We start from the raw sequence: 25,009 nt of genomic DNA on the forward strand, positions 1-25,009 counted from the left end.
TATTTAGGACACAGCTTGTAAGTGCTTTCAGAAAAGACTTTGAGAATCTTAGATACTGAAGGGTGCCAGCACTATGAATTTGAGTGATTTAACTCTAAAACTTCCTATAGGAATTTTGATAAAATGCATACATGCCTAACCCACTTTCTAGATATATATATATATATATTTTTTTTGCAAGTAAATTTTATTTAAAAGATGGGATTCGGCAGCTGTCAGCCTACATCAACACGGCCAGGTCAAGAACATGCCACTTGGGAAGGTCTTGAATGGCCCTCTCAGTCTCTGAGGACCCAGAAAACCTTGACATTTACAATGACTCAAGGAGACCGTCAGGTGTAATATTAGTGTTCAGGTTTGCATCACTGTCATTCTAACAAGTTTTTTTTTTTCCTGTGACATGGGTACAAATATTCATAATGTGGAGTGATTAATGTGGACTAAGCAAACCTTCCGTGGGAAGGAAAATTCCTACTAGATCTTTAGGGAAGCAAATTTTGGGAGCGTCGGAAACCCCTAGAGCCCACGGAAGCAGCAGCAAGGGCCCTAGTCATGATGTGGAGCCTGTAATGCTGGCAGCTTTCCTTCAGCTACAACGGAATCGCAACTGTGTCTACTGCTGAGCAAAGGGGAAATGCCTTTAAGGACCCCCATGCTGCTCTCCCACCTCCTAGGTCTGCAGGGCACACACACCAGGGCAAGGAGGTGCCTAGACAACAGCCTCTGCCTTGCTTTCCCTGCAGTGTGTTGAGAACACACCCATGGCGTGAACACCATGGGGTATGCCTGAGCTCGGTAGCTAGATAGTGCAACAAGTAGGTCATCAACCCTGAGGTGGCTGGCTGCCTGACCCCAACAAACACACAGGTCCAGAAACGTTTCACTTTTCAGGATACAGGATGAATTCACGGAGGTTTCCTACGTGTGTTACACGCATGGATGGTGCATTAAGTCAGCAGTGTTACTGTGTCCGGGTTTTCTCCATGGCTTTGCACAGCTCAGGGGTGAACTCTTGCACTTGTGGCATCACTGTGTGGGTGCTAGCTCTCTGAGTTTCTACTTTAAGAGCATTTTAGGTTTTGAAGATCATGGATGTTTAACCCATGCAGAGGGAAAGCCACCTCTGATAGCAAGGGAAAAATCCATGAACTTCAACCCATCTCCCTCCTTGGGTGCTATGGGCCCTAAAGGAAATATTTTACCAGCAAATTAATTCCTTTGTTCCTTTGCCCCATCCCTAACTGCTCTTCTTTGCCACACCCATTCTGCCCACCTCACCCCTTACACAGGCTGGTTAATCCTTCAAGCCAGGATGGGCAGGACTGAATTCATCAGGCACCTTTGAATGACACAGAAACAGTTTCCAGAATCCAACTGAGGGGGAAGAAATGGAGGATAAAATCATACCAAGCAAGTTTTATCTTACACCAGTGACTCTAACGTTTTACTGCAGAATTACACCTTGTCAAAGAGATGAATCTTTGAGAGGTTTCTTTTCTCCTCGACGTGTCATAGTTTTGAAACATGGGGCAGGGAGTGGGGAAGAAGAAATCAAGGATACCAAATGTATTGAATTGGCCCAAAGACTAACTCTTGAGCAAAATGGTAAAAATAATAATAATAATAATCTGGGGAAAAAATAGCCCCGCACACTGTTTTCTTCATCTAGTTAAATCCTGTTGTCACTGGTAAGCAAGGTTTTCCACTGGCCACTGGCCATGGATGAGTTGTTTCAAGTGTCCACGTGGCATATGTCAGAAACACAAATACAGCAAAATCCTGTTGATCGACGGAGTACATGGACGGCTCTGCCAAGCTGACAGCTTTCTTTCCTTGGTGTACCTTGTTAAACGTTGGACCCCTTCTTTCTAGTCTTTTAAAAATTCTTTCTTTTATTGTTGTTGACTTGGAAAGAAGAGACAGAGGAAGAGAAGGAAAGAAGAAAAAGTGGCAGGGAGAGACGAGGGAGAGCCATCTTTCATCTGCAGCTTTAGAACCCTGCAAATGTCTACAACAGCCAGAGCCAGGCCAGGCTCAAGTCAGGTGCCTGGCATTCAATCCAGGTTTGCGGTACTGGGGCCATGGGAGGATGGCAACCCAGCACCCTGGGCTGCCACATGCACAGTCACAGGACACCAGATTAGAAGTGAAGCCAGAACTGACACTTGGATATGGCATGTGGGCACCCCAAGTGGCAGCCCAGCTGCTGTCCACGCATGCCCACCCCTAGCCCTGTCCTTTTATAGAGAATGTGAATGGGGTTGGACCAATCACAGTACTTTTGATCCCTGGTGAAACAATAAGCTGCTTTCTTGAAGCATTGCTGACAAATCACACTTACACATGAAACAGAAGGAAAAATGACAGATTTCAACGACATGCACCAAAGAAAATGTTTTACGGGAGTTAAAAATAACAATCTCTGACTCAAGAAGCTTTTATCTCCTATAAGTTACAAAGCAGCTAAAGGTATCTATTATTTGTAGGCTTTTTTTCTTGATTGAATTAGAAATCAAGACTTACTAGAATATACTTTTATAAAAATAACCTCCACCTAGATTATTTTCCTTAACAATGGCATAACATCCCACTCAGAGGAATTTACGTAAGGGATGCTAGGTGGGACTTGGTCCTCTTTAACGGTCCACATGCAAGCAGGGAATCGGAAAACCTGAAACAGGTCAGGTGCGCCATCAACTGCAGCCCAAATGGCTCTTCCTCTGGCCAGGTGGGCACAGGTGCAGACCCTGCAGGATGCACCCAGGCACAAGGAGGCTCCTGGGCCCATGTCCTACAGAATTCTGCCTTCTCCAGGGCATCTAACCAGACCCCAGTGCAACCAGTGACCTCCTAAGTTTCACCGGGCACTTGGGCCCCCCAAGAGCTGCATGGACTCATGTAAATCATCAAAATTGCAAAGCGTAAAAACTTCCTCGGAGCGTGCCGTAGGTCTTCAGAAAGTTCATGAAAAACAGGTATCGTGGAAAATCAGTGCAAGGATTTAAATACTTTTTTCTCTTAAACAAAATAAATCTTTTAAGTCCCTTTTTATCCATGAACTTTTACAAGCACCCTCGTAAGTCTGAGGCAAAAGGTTCCTCGGGGGAGGAAGGGGGGGAGGTTGCAGCGGTGCGATGCGCTCACCCTCTGCCCTCCGGCTCCCACAGCCCATATGGGTGCCAGTTTAAGTCCACTAAGCTCTCTACTTATGGTCCTGGGAAAGCATAACAGGATGGTCCATCTTCTTGGGACCCTGCACCCATGTGAGAGACCCAGAAGAAGTTCCTGACTCCTGGCTTCAGATTGGTTCAGCTCCAACCATTGCGACCACTGGAGGAAGAAGACCATTGGATGGAAGAGTTCTCTGTCTTTTTTTCTCTATGTAATTCTGCCTTTCCAATAAAAATACATAAATATTAAAAAAAAAGAAAAGGTTCTTTGGGATATTTGTCATATATATATATATTTGTAAAAGAGGATAGTCTTAAGTTCTACTCTTGAGCAAAAAACAAAAAAATTTTTTTTTTTTAATTTTAAGTTTATTTGAAAGGCAGAGAACACACAGAGCTTCTCTCCTCTGGTTCACTGCCCAAACGTCCACAGCAGTGGAGGCCAGGCCAGGCTGATGTGGGAAGCTGGGGACTCAACCTGAGTCTCCCCTGCGCAAGGCAGAAACCCCACTAGCCAAGCCATCCCTGCCGTCTTCCTGGGTGCGCATTTGCAGCACGTAGGATCAGAAGCAGAGTCGGGTTCAAATCCAAGTACTTTAAAACAGGAAGGGGGTATCCCAAACAAGGCATGTCTTAATGGCTGTGTCCAATGCCCACCTCTTTCACATTAAAAAAAAAAAAAGATTTGTTTTCATTTTATTGGATGGACAGAGAGATAATACTTGTGAAAAAGCTTGTGGATCGGCACAACTTGATGGCCAGGATGGAGGGAACGCAGCAATCCTTCCGAACACGTGGGCGTAGCCAGAGTCATCAGATGTGAGATGCTGAGCCCGGCTCCTGTCCATGCCCGGGCCAGGTTGGAGCAGCCGAGCAGTGCTGAGTGCACCGTGAACCTGCCGCCAAGACGGGAACCACACCACTTGGGACTGCCACCACCCATGGCTGAGAGGGCACTTGTTTCCTTAGGTACAATGCTGCCTCTCCATCGCTGGGTGACTTTTTTTCTATCTCTCCCTCTCTCAAGAATGAAACCTACACCCCATGCTTCCTTTCTGAATCAGGCAAGAACGCAGGTGAATTGCGCACACGCCTCCCACGCTGGAGGTGGTGAGGCTGTAGAATGTGTGGGTTTCACTCAAACTGAGAGTTGGCAAGGATCGTGAACCCCAGACATTTTCCCCCGACAATGATTCCTTTATGAAACGGCAGATCCTTTTGGTGAATTATCTTCCAAACACTCAAGACACAATTCTTTGTTAATGAGTATTCAACTCCCCTCAACGCATGCAGAGAACAAAGACCACAGAACCAGCAAACCACGGCAAACAATCCCAAAGTCTGGCTAATTTGCATTGTTGGTACTGTGTGGGGAGCCATATGCTAAAGCTAGGCCAAGAACAGGACAAACATGTGGTCTTTTGAAATTGTTATTATTTTTTCAGTCTGTCAACATGGGGGAGTTGGCCGTTTTGGTTGTTTTTTTTTTTTTTTTTAACAATTCAGCATCTATTTGGCGGCATCAGGGCATGGGGGTGGGCACAGCTGGGATGGGTCAAGCAGTCTGAGCCCTGTGATGTCGTCACTACAGTAGAACCACGCAGTGCGTGGGAAAGCCTCCCTCCATGGCAGGAGAGGCTGACAGTGGTGGCGAGGCAGAGACCCAGCCTACAGCCGACACATCCACTCATCCGCTCTCCAGCATTCATAAATTATGCAAACGGGTAAAACCGAGCGATTTTGTGTCTTCTCTTGCACATCCCTTATGGCTGAACAGCAGGAGCCAGGGCCGCATGCCTGTGTCACACAACCACACTTGTGATACGAGACATGCGGCCATGAGCAGCTGGACACAGGGAAGCGCTGTTTGTTCAGGCACGTTGGGCTGGAAGGGTCTCAAAACTCGCTGTTGGACCCTGAAATCCCAGATTCTCCTGTTGCTCCGTAGGAGTTGCGGCAAATCTTTCCAGTCACTGACGGATGAGGGCCCAGGGTTCCTCACAGCAGATGCCATGTGCTTGGAGAATGTGATCCCATCACTGCCGGGGCGGGGGGGACAGGGAGCCCCCTGAGATAGAGGCTGGGAGGCTGGGTAGGCCATGTGAGGGCCCTGAGTGCCACCTCGTCAGCTTTGGAGCCTGGACAAGAAAATGTTAAGCTCTGAGCGGGGCATGCGAGGCAGTACGCTGCTGTGCACCCACCGTCCTAGAGCCGGGAGCTGGAATACACAAGATCCATGAACTCTGCTGTCCACCCAGAGGATGACGGCGATGCTTCAGGCGGCCTGCGACCCAACACTAAAGGTGCCTCAACTCCATCCTGCAAAGTCTCTGCGATACATTTGATATCAAACCTAAACATGTTTAAGTAAGAAGCAGGAGTCACTTCAAGTTCTAGGCCTTGTAGAGACCACAGTGCGCAGCCAAGAAGTAGAACTTTCATTCCATCAGCAGTTCTGAGCACGGACAGATGGTATCCAGCAGGTGGGGAGAGGGTGACCCCAACTGGGTAGTGGTCCTAACTCCTATTGGGAGCATCATGGTGCCTGGGACCTTTGCCAGCCAAAGAGAGAGAGAGAGACAGAGAGGGAGCGAGACCCCCCTGCGCTCGCTCGCTCGGTTGCTGTGCTGAACTCGGATCCTTGATTTCTCCCATAGGCTCTGTGCCGAGGGCCCGAGACCCCCGGGCGGACTCCTCGAGGACCCCGCTGCTCCTGGGCGTCAGAGGCCATTGCTGTTTCTGTGACACAGGGGTGGCTTGGACAGCTCGACGACACCAGAGCGGGGTTTGTTAAGGAACTTGGGGGCGCGGCGCAGGAGCCGCTGGGCCTCTGTGAAGGTCTCAGTCAATTCCTTCTTCCATTGCACAAACTCTGGGTCACTCTGGATGGGAAAACGAAAGGAGAAGCTGTGACAGGTCCTCCCCACGCTGCCCCTGACCCCAGCTGCTGAGACTGTCTCGAGGATCTCGCTGAGGCTGTGACGGGGTGGGGGGGGGAAGAGTGAGCACCCCCGTTTCGCCTGCCACGCAGGGCGAGGTTAAACCTCACAGTTGCTGCTGTCTCCCCACTCACTCAGGGAATGACCTTGGCTTTCTCCCACAGCTGGAGGCGTCTGAGCAAATGAACGGACTCCGCATGTGGGTAACAGAGGAACAAAGCTATTTTCAGGAGGTGTTTTGGTCGCTACTGCTTCTTTGGCTTTCAAAACTCCCATTTAGAAAACGCAGACACACGCACACACACACACACACCCCACACACACATACACAGAAAGAAGGAAATGTCCTATAACCAGGCAGCTGCCCCTGCTCAGTGTGTATACTCCTAGAGCGGTTCTTCCACCTAAGGAGAAAATCGTTGCACACTCACCTCACATTGCAAGACAAATTGTTTCCCTCCTTTTATCCGGAACAAGATGCATTTTTTATCTTTAATCTGCGTTTCTTCCACGGACAAAATCTGTTCCATTGTCAGCAAACTTTGCTAACCATAAAAAATAATAACAAAGGGAAAAAATACACACAAAAAAATTACTTGCCATCCTCTCGTGATTTCTTAAGTTAAAAAAGTGACAACACCAAAGACTATCAGCTTAGAGCATGCTCAGGTGAACTGGCCGGTCCCTCTGGTAGAAGTTAATTCTAGAAGCGAGGAGAAACGGCTGCAAAGGAAGGTGGGGCAGAAACCCAAACTCCAGTTATCTCCAAGGAAACCGTGAAGACAGAGATGTCTCCGTGTGAGGCCAACAGGCCACACTGCTTCCTCGGTACAGACTCCTCCAGGGAGTGGTCAGGACTCCCAACTTTTTGTCGCAAACACTCATATTCTAGTCCATCCATCTAGTCTTGGAAGAACAAGGACAGACCTGCTGGCTGCCGGGAATGAAGGCATGCCTTGAGTCTAAGGCAGCAACCCAGGACATGCCTGGCCAAGTTAGCCTGGAAGCCGGTGGCGTTCTGATAATGCCAACATGGCGGCATATATCCAGCTGACATCTTACAAGAGTGTCACATGGAGGCTACAGCGTGGCTGCTTCGGGCGAACACTGTGTGTCATGAACTCCTTACCATTTAGTGGCTGCTTGATTTTTGTTGTGTGTTTGTTTACCCTAGGAATCCTAAACGGAAAACACCACCATTCCTTCCTTCCTTATGGGCCTGCTCACACATACTATGCAACTTCTCACAGAGTATGCTAAGCATAAACATGCTGAAAACCACGGTCATTCATGGCATGGCACCTGCTGTTAACCAGAAATTCTGTTTGCACCTGTTTTTAAAGTGTTCAAACCTTCTGAAAGGTGAAACAGTTTCTCTTCAGCACGCATGACAGTGGCTCGCCACTAGATAGGACCATAAACGGGAAACACGCCTGGGGTTCACACACTGTCCGGAAACAGCCTGAACTTGGGGAGCCAGCACCAGCAATGATCCTTCAGGGCCCCAAAGAGGCCTTACCAATGGGAGCACAAGTCCCAGCTGTGCATCAGTTTTTAAAAAAAACTACTTTGAAGGGACAATGCAGTTGGTGTGGTTAATGTGCAATTGTAGCCCTTCGAGAGAAACAGCAGACATCACAGAAAATCCAATCCAATCAAATGCCTGATGCCAGAGCCTGCTAATTTCCATGCTCTGATCATAGGGGAACTGCCAGACGAGAACAACCTCTGTGACACAGAGGCCCTCTGTCCCGCCTATGACACTTCGCCCCTCATCTGACCGACTGTGTCACTGGGGGCCAGATTCCCACCTTCTAGGGCCCCTGGTTTTCGCTTTATAAAATGATCCCCTAAAGATGACAAAGCAGATTGAGGTTGCTGTTTAACGCACACAAAAAAACAAACACACACACACAAATACAAATCTGGCCTCAGATAAACATGCAGCAGTCACAGTGGTCGTTATCACTTCTATGTATCCCATTTCTCAGATGAGCATACTGAGGCTCGGAGTTAGTACCATATGCCCCAAATCCTGGAGATACTGGGCGGTGGATCTGTGTGTGACCCCAGAGCCCAGAGTTTCTCCCCTGTGACCTACCAACTGTTCCCCTGGCCTCTTCAGGCCACGCCAGCCCGACCCCCCTGGAAGGCAGGCTGTGTTCTTCGGGGCTACCGAGTTCCTCCCAGTTGTGGCCTGCACTTGCAAGTTTACAAGTCCAGGTGTGAGCAGGGTTGTTCTCGGGTGTCCCAAGTGAAAACATGCACGCAGGTGCCGGAGGACATTTGAAGAAGCAGGTTGGCAAACGTGGACAGACCACATGACAGAGAACCCACGGAAGAGGGGCCGTGACTCACCCGTGACTCGCCCTCCCCTCTCCACTCGAGCCGATTCGGGAAGAGGTAAAAATAGCGCCGCTGCCACTGAGTCAGGAACGGGTTCCCCAGCTTCAGCATGTACCCATGCATGATGCAGTCTCGCCCCAGTGCATAGTCTGCGGGCCAGAAAGGGATGATGAACAAGCCAGAAAGAGACGGGTGAGCAAGCCCGGGAAACTCAGTGTCCTGACTACCTCACTCTCAGACACGGGACAGAATGTGCTCGCTCGGCCTCGGCACCACGTGAACGGCGAGTCTAAAGGCTGGGGGAGGTGAGGCCGGTCCCATTCGTTCTTGCCTCACGTACTAAAGAAGCAAGATCTCCCGATGTTCTCATGAACCCAGGCTGCTCCTTCCTAACTATCACAGGGCAAGACCCTGCCCCTGCACTCCTGGCTTTTTGTATAGGTAATGAGTATTGGTGATCTGTGAATCCAAGCCAGTCCTCAAGCACTTCTGCCTAACACGGAGCTGGGATCCTGCCTTTCTTTATTATTATTATTTTTATTTTTAATTTTTTAAAATTATTATTTGAAGGGCCTGGCGTGGTAGCCTAGCAGCTAAAGTCCTCGCTTTGCACGTGCTGGGATCACACTTGGGCACCAATTCTAATCCCAGCGGTTCCACTTCCCATCCAGCTCCCTGCCTGTGGCCTGGGAAAGCAGTCGAGGACGGCCCAAAGCCTTGGGACCCTGCACCTGCATGAAAATCCAAAAGAGGCTCCTGGCTCCTGGCTTTGATCAGCACAGCTCCAGATGTTGAGGCTGCTTGGGGATTGAATCGATAGACAGAAGGTCTTTCTCTCTGTCTCTCCTCCTCTCTGTAAATCTTTCCAATTAAAAAAAAATAAATCCTTTTTAAAAAATTATTATTTGAAAACCAGAGTTACAGAAAAAGAAGAAGAGACACAGAGCAAGACAGCGGTCTTCCACCTCCTGGTTCAGTCCCATGTTGCTGACAACTGACAGGGCGTAAAACAGTTCAAAATCCAATCTGGGTCCCACACTCGGGTGACAGGGACTCCAGGACCTAAGCCATCACCTGCTGCCTCGCAGACTGTGCAGTAGCAAGAAGCAGGACGCTGGGATGTGGAGCAGCGCCAGGACCCACACCAGGCCCTCTGATATGAGGCGGTGGTGTCCCAAATAACGAATGCCCACTCCAGGGAGGGCTCGTGTTACAGGCTTCACCAAAAGTCTTGGCAATTTTGCTAGAATCATACCACTCACTCACTCATTCATTCCGTCAACGACTATTCCATGAGGGCTCAGGCATGGGACGGGTTCTAAGCCTCTCGGATTTAGCATCAAATGATGGTGACAAAAGCCTCCACCCTCAGAAGATCATAACCTCACAACAATGTCAGGAAACCTGCTCGCACAGTCCACACTGTGCCACGTGAGACAAGCAGGAGGAAGAAGGACCAGGGAGGGGGCCGGGGAAAGGTTAGTGATGACAAGTGGGCTTTGTGGAGTCAGCATTTTCACAAAACAGACGCATGTGTTTCCAAAGTCAATGTTCAGCACAAATTTTATAACTGACGTTTCTCAAGGATCTAAGTTTACACCAGATTTTTCTGCAAAGGAGACCTTTCAAATCAGCAACCAGGATCTAGCTAAGCACAAATTATTTACCAATATATGAAGAGAAATGCATTTACTCGTAAGACATGCTAGCCAAAGATAGCTCCAACCAAAAGACACAAGGTCATAAATGCATGTGTGTTTTTCTGGGTCCGCTTTGTCTGTGTCCTCCTCTGAGCAAACGACCACTGATAGGACATCCCAGCTGGGATCTATCATGACAGGTGTTTTGGTGCAGACACTTCAGAGGACCACTTCGAGTCCCACCTGCTCTGCTTCCGACTCAGCTTTTGGATGCTGATGTGCCAGGGAAGGTGGCAGATGATGGCCTGAAGTCCTGAGGCCCAGCCACCCACAGGGGAGACCAAACTGACATTCTAGTTTCTTGGCTTCAACCTGGCTCAGCCCTGGCTGTCGTGAGCATCTGTGTGTGTGTGTGTGTATAATATACATATTATATATGTACCTGAAACAGTACTTATTATATATTACCATATGCTAACATATGTCAAGCATATATTTACAAGATGATTATTACTAAAAAAGAGAACCTCATTTCCGATCCTGCTCCTTACTAATGCACCTGGGAGAGCAGCAGAAGATGACCCAAGGGCTTGGGACCCTGCATCCACATGGGAGACCCAGATGAAGCTCCTGGCTTTGACCCGGCCTTAGCCCAGGCCGTTGTGGCCAGTTGGGCAGTGAACCAGTGGCTGCATTCTCTCTCTCTCTTTCCCTCTCTCTCTCCCCCTCTCTCTCATAATGAAATGAACATCATCAACTGCAGTTAGTTTATCCAAGGCTCAAGCAATGTTCAGATAAAACAGCAGAAAACATTTAGTGAAGCTAGGACTGCTGGTGTATTTAACATCTGACATTATGGCTCCTGCTTTGGAAACCCTAACAAAGCCCTTGATTAATTTAAAGAGAACTAGAGCTTTGGATGGGTACGGACAGCCCTGTAAGGTTAAGCTGCCACCTGCAATGTTGGCATCCCTTACAAGTACCAGTCGGGGTCTCAGCTGCTCCACTTCTGATCTGCTAATGCTTTGGAGAAGCTATAGAACACGGCCCAAGTGTCTTGGACCTGTCACCCACCTGGGAGACCTGGATGGAGTTTCTAACTCCTGGCTTCGGTCTGGAAGGTCCTCAATACAACTTACTGCATACTCCATAGGGTCCAGCACACCACAAAAATCCTTGTTAGAAAATTCTTCAGACTCTCAAGATGGTAGCAACGGCCTTACACTAGCCCAGCGCCCGTGTGCACGCAGAGCTCACGCACTTGGCCGGCTCTATTCCTAGCCCAGCGGGAATCACTCCTCAAGGAGAAGGCTTCCAAGCCACCCTCAAACACTGCCAGGTAAGCAGACAGTGCCACCTCTGATGGAACAATGCCATCTCTGCACATTTTCACGTGTGTGGCGTGGCGACGGGGCACACTGCCCTAAGCCCTAAACTCAAACAACAGGTGCCGTCGCTTTATTCTTCTAGAAGATTCTCCGGGATCCAAATATATTTTTTCAGCTATCCTGGGGATCCTGAAAACGCACTGCATCGGGAAGGGATCGGGACACAGGAACTGTTTTACCTTCTTCGTGGCCCAGCTGTTTGTTTTTGGCTCTCTTCCTGGCCTCGAGCTTATCCGTGTCCGCGTTCACCGCTTCGTACACTGTTTCCGCCACTTCCTGCTGCCAGCGTTCAGAGATGACCAGGGGGAAGTTCTTGTAGAGTTCTTGGTCACAATCAAGCAGCTTATTGTTTTGAGAAAGCAAAGATATTTGGGGTTGAGCAAAACAAACAGACTCAAACGGCAGCGCAGCCGGGGGACTTGGCACCCTTAGATGACCACACACCATCACTGACTGACAGGCTGTCATGGTCGTGAGTCACGCAGGCCCACGTCACAGCTCCCCCACCTCTCGCCGTCTCATCTCCTACAGTGGCCTCATTACACTGTGCCAATAAAAGCTCACACAGACGAGGGTTTTCCTTAAAGGACTAACAGACTCTGACAACCATGTAAATCGTCAGTCACGGTGAGGACATTTTATGAAGCACAGAAGGGATCCCCAAGGTTTTAGAACTGATTACAAAAGCGAAAAGCCAGCATGGCTGTTCTATTTGGGGCATGAACTTTCCAACTCGTCCAAGTTTAAACAATAGGATCACATGTGTAAGAACAATGCCTGACATGCGTGGACGGTTTGGACTATCCGAAGAGGGGCTGCAGTGGAAGCGACATGTTAGGCTGTGTCCTGTGAGAGCTGCTGCTCCAGACCTTGGGAACAGCTCTCTGGGGGTGGCCTTGGTCCTGGGCCTTTGCCACCTGAGGAGTATGGGTCCGATGTGAATACCCTAATGGTCTAAGACTCAACCTCTCCTCTCCAGACCAGCAGCACTGGCCCAGTACCACTTGTTTCCCAGCTGCCCGATGCACTTGGCCTCTGTGCACCGTTCTTGAATGCTGCTCCCCTCGCCAGCAATCCTGTCGGTGCCCTACAGTTGATTACCAACCACGTTGTCCTGAGGCCACTTCGGTGCAGGCTCTGTATGGCTCTAGATACAGCTCCTGCCAGGCCTCCCCTGGCATTTTATTGTCACTCTAATAACCACACCTGATAGGGGTGTGTAGGGGCGAGTGTGTGTGTTTTCTATGTGATTTTAACTTCTTCCTTATTTGAAAAGCAGAAAGAATGAGAGCTATCTCCCATCCACTGCTTCATTCCCCAAATGTCCTACAATAGTAGGGCTGGACCGGACTGAAGCCAAGAGCTCTGAACTCAATCCAGGTTTGCAGTGAAGAATCTGGGACCCAACCACTTGATCCATCACTCGCTACCTTCCACAGTGCAAAGCAGCAGGAAGATGGTATTAAAAACAGAGCCAGGGATTGAACTTGAACCCAGGTACTCTGATACACCATTGGTAATGAAGTCTTGTCTCTACTCAGGAAAATGATGATGAAGTTTGGAAGTAATTTATTTCACCTTTGCCTCACAAGCTCTCAGTGATCCTTCTTGCTCTCTGTATCCTCACACAGGCAGAACTAAACACTCAGAAGCGACAATACGCTGGGCTCCTAGGCAGCAGGCAGAGTGTGCTCCACGCCACGTGCTTGCTTGGCTTCCTGCTTCACTGATGCATCAGCTGTGCTTCAATCACAAATGTTCCAAGCCAAAACCCAACCTGGACCATGGGGAAGCTCACCCAGGGCATAAGGATGAGGCTAGGGAGAGCTCTGCTGGTTCCCAACGATTTCAGATCCTTGACTTAGACATATACATTCTTCAAACTACGTGCTGAGATTCACACGAAACAACCACTGAGTTCGACCGACATCCAACGGCAGCTCGACCTGCCCTCGGGTACCTTGATGCCTTTGGTGTCCTCTTCGTCAAAGGAGCCGATGTCAAAGGCGTCGGCGGCGTTGACTTCTCCCCGGGGAGGGATCAGGGGCGGTGGGTACTGGAAGAGCCAAAGTGAGATGTGGTGAGCAGGGGATGCTGAGGGCCCCAGAGTAGCCCACAAGGCCAGGGAAGGAGCAGGCAAGGGGCATCACTGAGGAGCCTTCGGTGAAGAGGGAGAAGACACACACACACACACACACACACACACACACACACACAAACTCCTTCCATTCCATTCAGTGTTACACTTCCCCAAATGCCTGTAAAAGCCAGGAACTAGGAACTCCACCTGGTGTCCCACGTGAGTGCAGAGGCCCAAGCACACCAATCTTCACCCACTGCCCCCCAGGCACATTAGCAGGCAGCTGGATTGGAAGCACGGAGTAGCCGGGTCTTGAACCAGGCACTCTGATACGTAATGCAGGTGTCCTAGGTGGGAGTTTAACTCTCTGTGCCACAACATCCACCCTTTAAATAATTTTTAAATATCACAGTATCAAGATTTTATATGCCTCCCCTCCACATCTGTCTATTTATTTGTTTGTTTGTTTATATTAGAGAGAGAGAAACAGTGATACATTCTATCTGGCAGTTCATGCCGCAGATGCTGCAACAGATGGGGCGGGGTCCTTCTGGCACTAGATGCAGGCAAGAACATGGCAGCAAGTGCCACCAAGGATACCAGTTGGGGTAACTTCTGGGGAAAGTAAGTTTATTTCTCACAGTTCCAGAGACCAGGGGGAGGTCTCTGCTGGCATCTCGCGTGGGTCCTCTTGCTGCCTGGGATGTGGCAGGTGGCAAAATGGTGGCAGCGAGAGAATGACAAGGAGCCCCTACATGACCTGTGACAACATATTCTCGGGATAACTAGCCCACTTCGATAGCTAACATACCTGGGTAATTAGCCCACTCCAATAACTAACCCACTTGGGGAACTAGCTAAGCCACTGGAATAACTTGGCCCAATCCCATAGCTAACGCACTGGGATAACTAGTTCCTTGGCACAGATGGCCTAGTGGCATGTAAGCGACCCACTCCCTCTAGATCACTTCCAATGCCTAAATACACCGCAAATGTTACAGAAGTAGCTGCTACTCTGCACTGTCTAGGAAAGAACGATCCTCCACTCCCCCCCGCCCCCCGTCCAATCTGTATGTGTTCAGTGCAGACACTCCTGTTTCCTGAATATTCTCCATCAGCAGCTGTGGGGTCAGATTGGAGTGCAGAGGTGCCCCCAGGGAGCAAGCGCCATGGCGACATGTGGGGAGCAGCTGAGGATCCAGGGGTGTTTGGAGGGATGCAGGTGGAGACGGAGGTCCCCAGAGCGGGGTGTGGCGGGGGTGCGGGGCGGGGGTACCTTTTGCAAGTACACGTGCTGCCAGTCCACGCCTCTGAAGAAGCTGTGTTCTTTCACTTCCTGCGCCCTGGAGGGGGGGTTGCAACACACGGAGTCAGAAGCAGCGGAACCACATTTACACAGACATGACAGGGACACACAGGGATGAGGTCCAGTTCTCCGACAAAGTAAAAGACGCTTCTTGGAAAGGTTCTACCAGGAAGGCGGTAAGGTCTGGAGACACCACACGTGGTCCCTGGGGGCATGGTCCCTGCGGCTGTTCGTTCAGGATGCTCCCTCCTGTTTCGGGTGACTCGGGAATTCTTCCACCACAAACATGCACACACCCAACCACAGCATCCCTATACACACACATTCACACCTATACACACATTAAATGATTATCTGTAGAACTTTAGAAGTGGAAAAGTCGGACGTGTGTACATACACACACACGGACATCTGTGAATACATATATGTTTAGTATATACACAGGGACTCCAGAAAGTTTACAGAAAAACAGAATTAAAACACACTGTGCCTTTTCCATGAACTGTTTTTGCAGCATCCTTTTTATAGGAGAATTTTGTAGCTATGAAAAACAGAATTCACCCAAGAGTTAAACTAGATGGAGATTTATGCGTTAAGGAAATGAACTAAGCAAACATCTTACAAATCGTGATTGCTAATGTGACAGAACAACAGGAACCTATAGCACCGCATGCTTACTCGGAAGCAGGTACCTTCCAAGATTTGGGAAACGGATGGGGAGGAGGCCGGGGGAGGCCAAAATCACTATCAATCTAGAATTCTACATCGACCCACGATCGGTCAGGTGTGAGGACAGCAGGAAGATGCTCCAGATAGGTAAGGGCCCACAGCATTTGCCTCCCACAGCCCTCCCTGGGAAGTTCCTGGAGAACACGGTATGGCCAAGGATGCCGGGGCCTCAAACAGTGGGAGGCAGGAGACCTCCTCCACATGCGCTGGACAGAATAACACCAGCAGAAAGAGCTCTTGGTTCGTGCAGGAGCTGCAAGGTGAGACAGATGAAGGGAAAAAGAACCACGGCAGTGAGGTGTCCAGGGCATTTTTTTTTTTAATGTTAAAGATCCATCAAAAACTTGGTGGACAGTGGAATGAAAAGAGATTTTCATTTATTTGACTGATTGATTTTACTTAAGCAGTCGCAGAGCAAGAGCGAAAGAGAGATCATCCATTCACTAGTTCATTTCTCAAATGGCTGCAGTAGCCAAGGGCCGGGCCAGGCTGAAGCCAGGAGCCTGGATCCCTATCCCGGGTCTCCTACAGGGGTCAGGGGCCCAAGCACTTTGGCCATGTTTCCATGAAATTCTTGATGATCCCTCAAACAGACGCATATATGTGTTTATCTTACAGATATGCAATCTATACACATGAGCATATAGGTACAACACGCATACACACGCCTCTGCCATATATACACAAAGACATGCACGCACACACATAAATACCACACATGCAACAGTTTAAACACACAGGTGTGACATACATGTAGGCCACATGTGCACGTCGCACAGCTAAAAATACACAAGACACACATACACACGTATGCTACACACATAACACAGTAAAGTTGTTTCTGTGGGAAGCAAACCTGGGCATGGAGAAAATGAGATGTGTCATGAACCCCGTCTATAAGCCTTCAGGAAGACCACAATTTTGGAGTTTTGGGGGACAGGAAAATTTTGACACCGCAGAAGGCACGCATTAGGACAGCAGTTGCTCAGTCGTGAATTTGTGTGAGAAAATGTGTCCAAACCTGATCAGACTATATCAAAACACCGCCATTACAATCACCACTGACACTTAACCGGAAGGACCACAGGATACCAGGATTCAAGCATAGCATCTCCAAGGTCGATGGTTAAAAGAGTTTAAAAAGCGACTAATTCTTGATACTAAATCGCACAGGATCTTGGTGTCCACACGGTGCCCTCCCGGGGTGATTATCTTTCCCCTCGGGTCCAAATGGAAGATGCGTAAGGGCCGGGGATGACACGGCGCCATCCAAGGGGCGATGGCCTACCTACCCTCCTCCACGGCAACCCAGCCGCTTGCCCACGTCACGCTGCAGCAGGCCTTCCAGGAGCGACTGCAGCTCCGGCGAGAAGGAGTCTGGCAGCTCCACATTCTGCGGGAGAGGCAGCGGGGAGGGAGTCAGGCTAGGCTGTCACCACGTCCCCATCCCATCGAGGCAGAGGGGTCCTGAAGGCGGGGCGGAGGAACAGAGATGCGTTTCCCAAGCAACCCATAGGCTGGGGCCAAGGTGGGGCCAAGGTCCCGCCCCCTTCCTCTCCTCCCCCCTCCCCCTTCTGTGGGCCATGCATGCTGCCATATCCCCGCGGGTTCTCCCCAGGAATGGCTTCTTCAGTTCTGTGCTTGGGTTTCTCTGTCCCATTGGTTGTGCTAGCAAGTCTCAGTTTGTGGCCCTGGAGACTTCTCCCATTCACTATTCTTGTATCACCATCTTCGCAAAATACACACCATCGTGTTTCATGCTACCTGACACGCTGAACGCTATAGTAATTCTCAGATTGATGGAAGGCAATAGGAGGAGTACGATGCGAATGAGAACACTGGTTTTTCCCTTGGAGGGGGAAGGGGGCGGCGGTGGAGGGACTGTCCCTTACCACGGTGAGCGTCATCCGGTCAATCTCGTGCTTATCTTTGGTTTTGTGCTGTCTGAAAGGGCTGTGACTGCAAAAGCAAGACGGCATTCTGTTACAACACGGCAGCGGGCACTTTGGCTCGCACCCCTGGCTCGTGCTTGGGTAGAGCAGTGGGCCGTGGGCTCACTCAACACCACATAAACATGCAAATTGCAACTATTGATCATTTCCAGAGGTGGGAAAAAAAAAACAGTGACCAAAGAGGGTTCTTCTTGAGATTCAGAATTGCCTGACCCTCACAAGTGGGCACAGGGAGCGAACGTCCACCTTTCCGATTGAGGTCACTTTTTTTTAAAGATCCATTTTTTTTTTTTAATTGGAAAGGTAGATATAAAGAGAAGAGGAGAGACAGAGAAGATCTTCCATGCAATGGTTCACTCCTCAAGCAGCCACAGCAGCTGGAGCTGAGCCAATATGAAGCCAGGAGCCAGGCGCTTCTTTCAGGTTTCCCACATGGATGCACGTCCCAAGGCTTTTGGTCATCCTCAAATGCTTTCCCAGGCCACAAGCAGGGAGCTGGATGGGAAGCGGGGCCACAGGGATTAGAACCGGTGCCCATATGGGATTCTGGTGCGTTCAAGACGAGGAATTAAGCTGCTAGACCAGTGTGCCGGGCCCAACGTAACATTTCTTTAGGGAGCCCCGGACATGAGAGCTAGAGATGTTGGGTCCCCGATGGCGCCTCAACTGTCTGCTGGCTGGAGCCAGACATCAACCCACTGCCATGGATGTTGTTCTCTTTCTGTGAGATGGGGCTCATGCCACAGAAGGTCAAACTAGATCAACATTCAAGACGCTGGCGAGAGAGAGAGAGCAGGTGCCTAACTGAATCATCACGTGGAATGACTCAGGTGGTAAGACAAGTGTCTGCGTGATAACCCACGGGAAGCCTGGGATTCTTACTCCATTGTGATATTTAAAACTAGAGGAGGTGGCTTTTGAAGAAATTTAATCGTGCAAATCACACTGTGAGGAGATGCAGATTAGGACCCCATGGCCTTCTAAGGCAGAATCACAGGACGGAGAGGTATGACTTGAGTTTTCTTCCCAGAAGCATGTTCTTAGAAAGCGGTGAAGTCTATACATTTGTTTACAAAGCTATATAAAAAATAAAATACTCTGTTAGCTCCATTACGTGGATCGGAATGTTGAAATGGTAGACCAATGGGATTCTTAAAAAGAGTTAAAATTCTGCTTCCCCCCGCACTGATGCGTAGAGCCGGCCAAGGTGGCCGAGTTCCATGGCCAGTGGAACCATGCCTGGAACACCAGGGGACAGGGCTGCATCTCAACAGCCTTCACGGCCTTCCCAGCGCTCATCTCGCTTCTACACAGGAGGGGGCGCTCTCACACTTCCTTTTCCTCCATTGTGCAGTGAGGCCCCAAATCATCTCAACTCTCAAAAGCATTGATTGGAAGGGGGGAAAAAAAACAGGTGAATTAACACCAAGTCACAAGCATATGCTAATATTCAAAATAGATCTCAATTAGAAAAGGACTCCATCTTGTTTCCAAGGAGAAAGAAGGTACAATGACTGAATTTCAAACACAAATAGGATAATAAAATGCTCTGTAATTTCCGAGCTATGATTCTAAAAAGCCCATCATACTTGTGGCATTCTCTTTCATATAGAACCCAGAAATATTATGTTTAAAGACACAGAGAAAAAAAGATAAACATTCATTAAATTGTATTAAGACCTCAGGTCTCTCTGATACCCAGTTGTTTTTCACTCAATCATTTTAAGATTTACTTAAATGATATAGTTACAGGGAGAGGGAAAGAGGGAGAGAGAGAAAGCAAATGGGGGGAGAGGAGATAGAGAGAAGGGTGGGAGGGAAGGAGAAAGGGGGGGGCAGAGAGAGAGAAGGAGAGTGAGAGAGAGAGAGATGTCACTTCTAGCTGCTGGCTCATTCCACAAATGGCCATGGCTGGGCCAGTCCAAAGCCAGGAGCCTAGAGCTTCATCTGGGTCTCCCATGTACCACTCCAGTCCACACCCTACCACTTTTTAAAATCACTTTTTTTTTTTTTGGAAAAGGGGGAAGAGGGGAAGAGGGAGAAATTGATACACAAAGTTCCCATCCACTGTTTCGATCCCCAAAGGGCAGCAAGGGGTCAGGTAGAGAAGCAGGAGCTGGGCACTTCATCCAGGTCCCTCGCTTGCGGTTAGCAGAATAGTCACTTGAGCGCTCCCCGCCGACTCCTAGGGACTGCAGCTGGAAACGGGCGCTGGAGCCGGCTAGCATGTGGGACATGGTTGTGTTAACCTGCAGGCAGGCAGAAGGCTTGCTCTACCCTGCACTGCTCCCCACTGCCAGAACAGAAAAGGGAGGGTGAGGGCGAACAGAGAGCTCCTTGTGTGTGGTAGAGTCCTTCTGACACCACTCACGGGAGCGAAGCCACAGGAACCCACTCCCTGACCTCCGCCATGGTGTGAGGGTTCCCTCCAAACCATGTTGGGAGATTGAACCGCTATGGTGCTAGAAGGGGTGGGGTGGCGGGGAGCCTGAAGAAGTGACTGCATCGAGCCATCACCTTGGGAAGTGTGCTAGTTACCCACGTGGGTTAGCTACCAGAGTGGCTTAGTTTTCTCATTGGGTTAGCTAGTGAAGTGGGCTAGTTATCCCTGTGGGTTAGTTATCAGAGCGGATTAGTTGCCCACATGGGTGAGCTATGGAAATGGGTTAGTTATCCCAAGGATCGCCTACCACAGAATCACACTGGGGCTCCTTGTTCTCTTGCTCCCACCTTTTTGCTGCCCTCTCCCCCGTCCCCGCCCCCCCCCCCCAGCAAGGGGGACTCTCACAAGATGTCAGCAGAGAACTCTCCCCCCCCGCCACCCAACCACGTCTCTAGAACTGTGAGAAATAAAACTTATTTTCCCTAAAAATGATCCCAGCTGTGGTGTTCCGACAGGCCATGTCCTTGCCTGCACTTGACCCCCCTGCCCTCGCCTGCATCTCGTGCCGGAAGGACAGCAACATGCCCTAACCTTGCAGAGAAAAGGCCCACTCTCTTCTGACACAAACGCTCTGTGCTAAATTTAACACGCCTTCCATGAGATCACGGGGAGGCCTGAAGGGGGAGGCTGGAACTGGAGCTAGTGGGGCCAGAAACATGGCCAACGCCTGAGCCGCCTTGCTACAAGCCCTACTTTGTAAACACAGCGGCTCCCTGCCCAACTCGGGAAACAATGATGGCAGAACGTGGCCGCAGCCGCTCGGTTCTATCTGTGCTGCGGTGTTGAACAAGTTGGGTCTTCCAAAGTTGCGAATTCGTGATGATGCACATCTGTTTCCAATGTATTCTTCATTATTCTTTGTGAACAAAGCCAAAGATTTGGGTTTCTATTTTGGAAGATGTTAAAGAAAACCTACGGCGGCAATAATCTCCATTCTGAGTGTGCACGTGGTGCTTGCCGGGCCCTGTGTGATTGCAGCTGCTCTCTGATGCAGCCGCTTAAAATAGGAAATGGTGATGGCCTGCCGGGCAGTGGGGCCAAGGCCACCCTGCGCCACGTGGCATTCCCACGCTGTGCCGGGAAGGCCGTGGAAACAGAAGGCTGTGGCGGGCTGCGGCCATGGTCAGGCGTGACCTTTGGGAAGACGGACAGAGCAGGACAGCTGTGCACGCACCTGCCCCTCCACCCTCCAGGAGAGCTGGGAGATGGCTAGAGAGCACAGAAGTGATGCGGAAACACCCCCTGAGCACCCACGTTGGATGTGTCATGTTCACAAGGAGGCAGTGAGTGCAAAAATAAGACACTAATAATGTCAAGAGAAGCAAATCTCTCCGTCAAAAATGAGTTCTAGGGTACCAAAAGAGACAGCATGTTAACAGCACGTGTCTATTTTGAACCTCAGCCAGTAGCTGCCAAAATATTTATCAACATTATTTTTTATCCCTACGTCGAATAAATTCAGTAACCCGGGGCGGTACTCGGTAAGCATCAGGCCACCCCACCCTGCGTGAACCCAGGCTTTCTCCCTACATGTAACAGCTCCAGAGACAAAAAGGCACTGGTGGTAAGGAGCTGGACGCCAACGCCACTGTCACATCGACTGTCTTCCCTAATGGACACCTTGAATCAAGATGGAGGAGCGAGACAACAGATGTACATGGACACACCTTCACATGCGCATGTGCTCTGACCAATGCGCTCCCCTCCTTTGCCAGGGTCTATCCTCTCCCAACCTGGGACATGGTTTCTCACTGCCTACTGACCAATGCCAACCTGCTCCTGGTACCTCCTCTTGCGTCCCTTGCCATGTGTCCTCGTACCACCCTCCTAGGCAGGGTCCTTCAAAGCCTCCTTCATACATTCCTCCTCTAGGAAGTCAGCCCCTGTTTTGCAGGTTTGAATCATCTCTGTCGTGTCTGCAACCCACCAGCACACTGGTGGTGGCTGAGCTGGCACAGTCTGGCAAGCACCCCAGCCCTGTGTAGACACATCTGCGCCTGCTCTCCCTGGACCACAGGTAACCTGAAAACTCTCCCTGTGCCCTCCCCTCTCCATCACTTCCTCTTGCTCCCCGACTCCTCCCCTCCGCTCGTCACTGCTGCATCAAGCATATGCTCTTGCACACTGCAAGTAAAGGCTTATCAAGCCTCCTTTTAAATCACTTGTGTCAAAAACTATTTCCTCTTAGTGCTAGATCCTTCCCATGAATGCCTTCTGGGTGGGTCCTAGGAAGAACAGGGTCCAGGCACAGATAGGAGAGTGGAGGATGCATCCCGCCCTGTCTGCCATGCACCAGAAGGCACCCTGATGTCCAGTACCCCTGAGCATTCACCAGGGCCATTTTGTGTCTGTGAGGCAGGGCACTCCTTCACTGGGCAGCTCAATGCTATGAATGGGCATGCCACACCCCTGCCCCTGGCAGCTCTCCACAGTGTGGACATGGTCAGGGTGACGGCCCTCTGGCTGCCAGAGCCCAGCCCTGGGACCACAAGCTCCGTGCTAAGCTCTGGAACTTTCTCACCATCCTCCTCTCAGCCCCAGCTGCCCATGGAGATGGCCCTGGATGGGAGCCACATGCAACATCAACATCCAAGCCAGCCCCAGCCAGGACTCCCAGCAGCTTCCCCTTCTGGTTGTTCCAAACTGGAATTCAGGTCAAGCAAAGCCCGACTGCCCTTCTCTACTGCAAATCCCACCGCGGGACTCCACAGGGTTAAGAAGGAACAACGCCCAGCTCTAGTCTTTTTCAAAACCTTAAGTAGGGTCAGGCCAGGTCCCTCTGTCTACACACACGACCGCTTTTGCAAATAGAAAAAAAAGGGGGGGACAGATCAAGGCAGCACACTAGGTCCTGAATGGGAAGCTTTGCAGATCTAACTGCTGGTGGTTGTGCCAGGGAATCCTTTAGTATTACTCCCTCACCCTGTGGGCATGGGTTTTGCTCCTCTGTCTGCTTCTCCAGGAGAGGTCCATGGCTAAGACCACCATGGGGAGAGAGGAGGTCTCACCAGTCCCCCTTGCACATAGGGGCACCACTGGGGTGGGGGGGGGCTCCCATGTAGGAGCCGGCTTTAGCTGGCTGGCTGGTTTGGCATACACTCTGATGAAGTCAGCTAGTCTGAAGACATGGGCTGAGGCCCTCCAGGCTCCACACACACGGTAATCCCATTAACGCATCCACAGGCCCTGACTTTCGAAGCAGTAATGCAATTTTCAGATCCCAAGTGCATACACGGTGAGCGGAGAGCAACTAGATTAGCGGGGTCCTAAGGAAACGGCCAGGGTGCTGGGGACCTGATTTCGGGGTGGAATATGGAAATCAGCTTCTCTTCAGAACATGCTAAATGCAATAAGATGAGGCAGTGGTGCCCAATTAAGTCTCATGGTGGAGACGGAAGGAAGGCGTGAATTCCCAGAGCTGCATTCCCAGGAGAAATCAGCAAAGTGGAACCCGGCCCTGGAAAACTTTAATAGAAATGACTTTAGGCACATGGTTGTGAATGAAGGATTTTTTTTCAAACAGATACCTTAAAAACTTAAGCTCTCTAGGAAACTAGCTAAAATGTATTAAAATTAATGGGAAGACTAAGCTTTAAGTGGCTTTTTGTTTTTTATTAACCTTTTTGTAAATTATTATTATTTTTTTATTATTATCATTTTATGATACAGCTCCATAGGCCTTGGCATTTCCCCTACCGCCACCCCAAGTCCCCTCCCCGCCTCTGAGTTCTGCTATGAGACTATATCTAGAGGGTGATATCGCCTTATCTTTTCTACTCATTGGCATCATCTTACGTAGTTTATAGCACAGGGGTCACATATATTATTAGCTTTAAAAAATACAAAATAGGAGTAAGAAATTGACATGGCAGTTAAGTCGCCTCTCGGAATCCCAACTGGCCCGAGTGAGGGCCTCGTTTGGGTCCCAGCAGTCCCACTTGAGTCCAGCTCCGTGCTAACGCACATCCTGTGTGGCAACCAGCAAAGCCTCAGGTCCTTGCATCCCTGCCACCCTCGTAGGGGACCGGCAATGAACTCCCAGGCCCTGCTTGAACCTGGCCTTTTGGGGAGTGAACCAGCAAATTCAAGATCTATCTGTAACTTTGGCTTTCAAGTAAGATGAAAATAAATACAAATCAAAGACAAATTACCTCCAGCATGTCTACAAATAAAAGCAGGCCAAAAAAAAATGGATTTGCTTAGAGCCTCTATTCTTCTTACAGTCCTCAAAATGCTGCACATTTATAAGAGAACCATGAGTAATCAAACTCTAGAGCAAAAACGAATCTTACCTCTTCCAATTATGCATACCATATTTTTGCTACTTTTGCTAGAATTAAAAAAAAATAAAAAAAACCATATTTTCAGGCCCAGCCCTGTAGCCTAGTGGCTAAAGTTCTCACCTTGAACCTGCCGGGATCCCATATGGGCACTGATTCTAATCCCAGCAGCCCTGATTCCCATCCAGCTCCCTGCTTGTGGCCTGGGAAAGCAGTCGAGGACGGCCCAAAGCCTTGGGACCCTGCACCCATGTGGGAGACCTGGAAGAGGCTCTGGGCTCTTGGCTTCAGATTGGTTTAGCTCCAGTCATTGTGGTCACTTGGGGAGTGAATCATCGGACAGAAGATCTTCCTCTTGTCTCTCGTTCTCTCTGTATATCTGACTTTCCAATAAAATAAATAAATCTTTAGAAAAAGAAGAAGAAGTAGTACAGGAGCTGAGACAACCAAGGACTCAGACATTCCAAGCGGTGTCTTCAACAAATACCTGCCCACGTATCCACATTTCAACACAATGCTTATTCCTAGAGTACGGTCTATTGATGGTAATATATCAAAGGAGATTTCTTTTAGACTTAAAACCACTGTGATTCCGACCTGGAATGGGACAAAAGACTAAGGGAAAGCGTGTGGGGATGTCACCACCGCGGCCAGCATCTGCTCCAGCTGTTTCCACACTTCTTGGGACACTGGGATCCCACATTAAAGGGTCCGGGTTTGAGTCCTAGTTGTGCTC

The 25,009-nt window shown here is 49.7% G+C and overlaps 1 protein-coding gene across 1 annotated transcript in view; it reads right to left on the minus strand.

Moving 5' to 3' along the window:
• Positions 1-4,505: 4,505 nt before the first annotated feature.
• Positions 4,506-25,009, minus strand: part of GRK3 (G protein-coupled receptor kinase 3) — a 108,094-nt gene continuing 87,590 nt past the window's right edge. Inside the window, exons 14-21 of the mRNA XM_041003887.1 lie at positions 17,491-17,557; positions 16,891-16,991; positions 14,840-14,906; positions 13,444-13,539; positions 11,663-11,825; positions 8,468-8,604; positions 6,541-6,654; positions 4,506-6,052 (exon numbers count right to left, since the gene is read on the minus strand). Coding sequence (XP_040859821.1) covers positions 5,891-6,052; positions 6,541-6,654; positions 8,468-8,604; positions 11,663-11,825; positions 13,444-13,539; positions 14,840-14,906; positions 16,891-16,991; positions 17,491-17,557 — 907 coding nt within the window. The 3' untranslated portion in view covers positions 4,506-5,890. The remainder of the gene's footprint in view (positions 6,053-6,540; positions 6,655-8,467; positions 8,605-11,662; positions 11,826-13,443; positions 13,540-14,839; positions 14,907-16,890; positions 16,992-17,490; positions 17,558-25,009) is intronic.

This window comes from Ochotona curzoniae, unplaced genomic scaffold (assembly GCF_017591425.1).
Source record: "Ochotona curzoniae isolate NIBS_2020 unplaced genomic scaffold, NIBS_Ocur_1.0 scaffold_274, whole genome shotgun sequence".
In the NCBI taxonomy this organism is placed as follows: Eukaryota; Metazoa; Chordata; class Mammalia; order Lagomorpha; family Ochotonidae; genus Ochotona; species Ochotona curzoniae.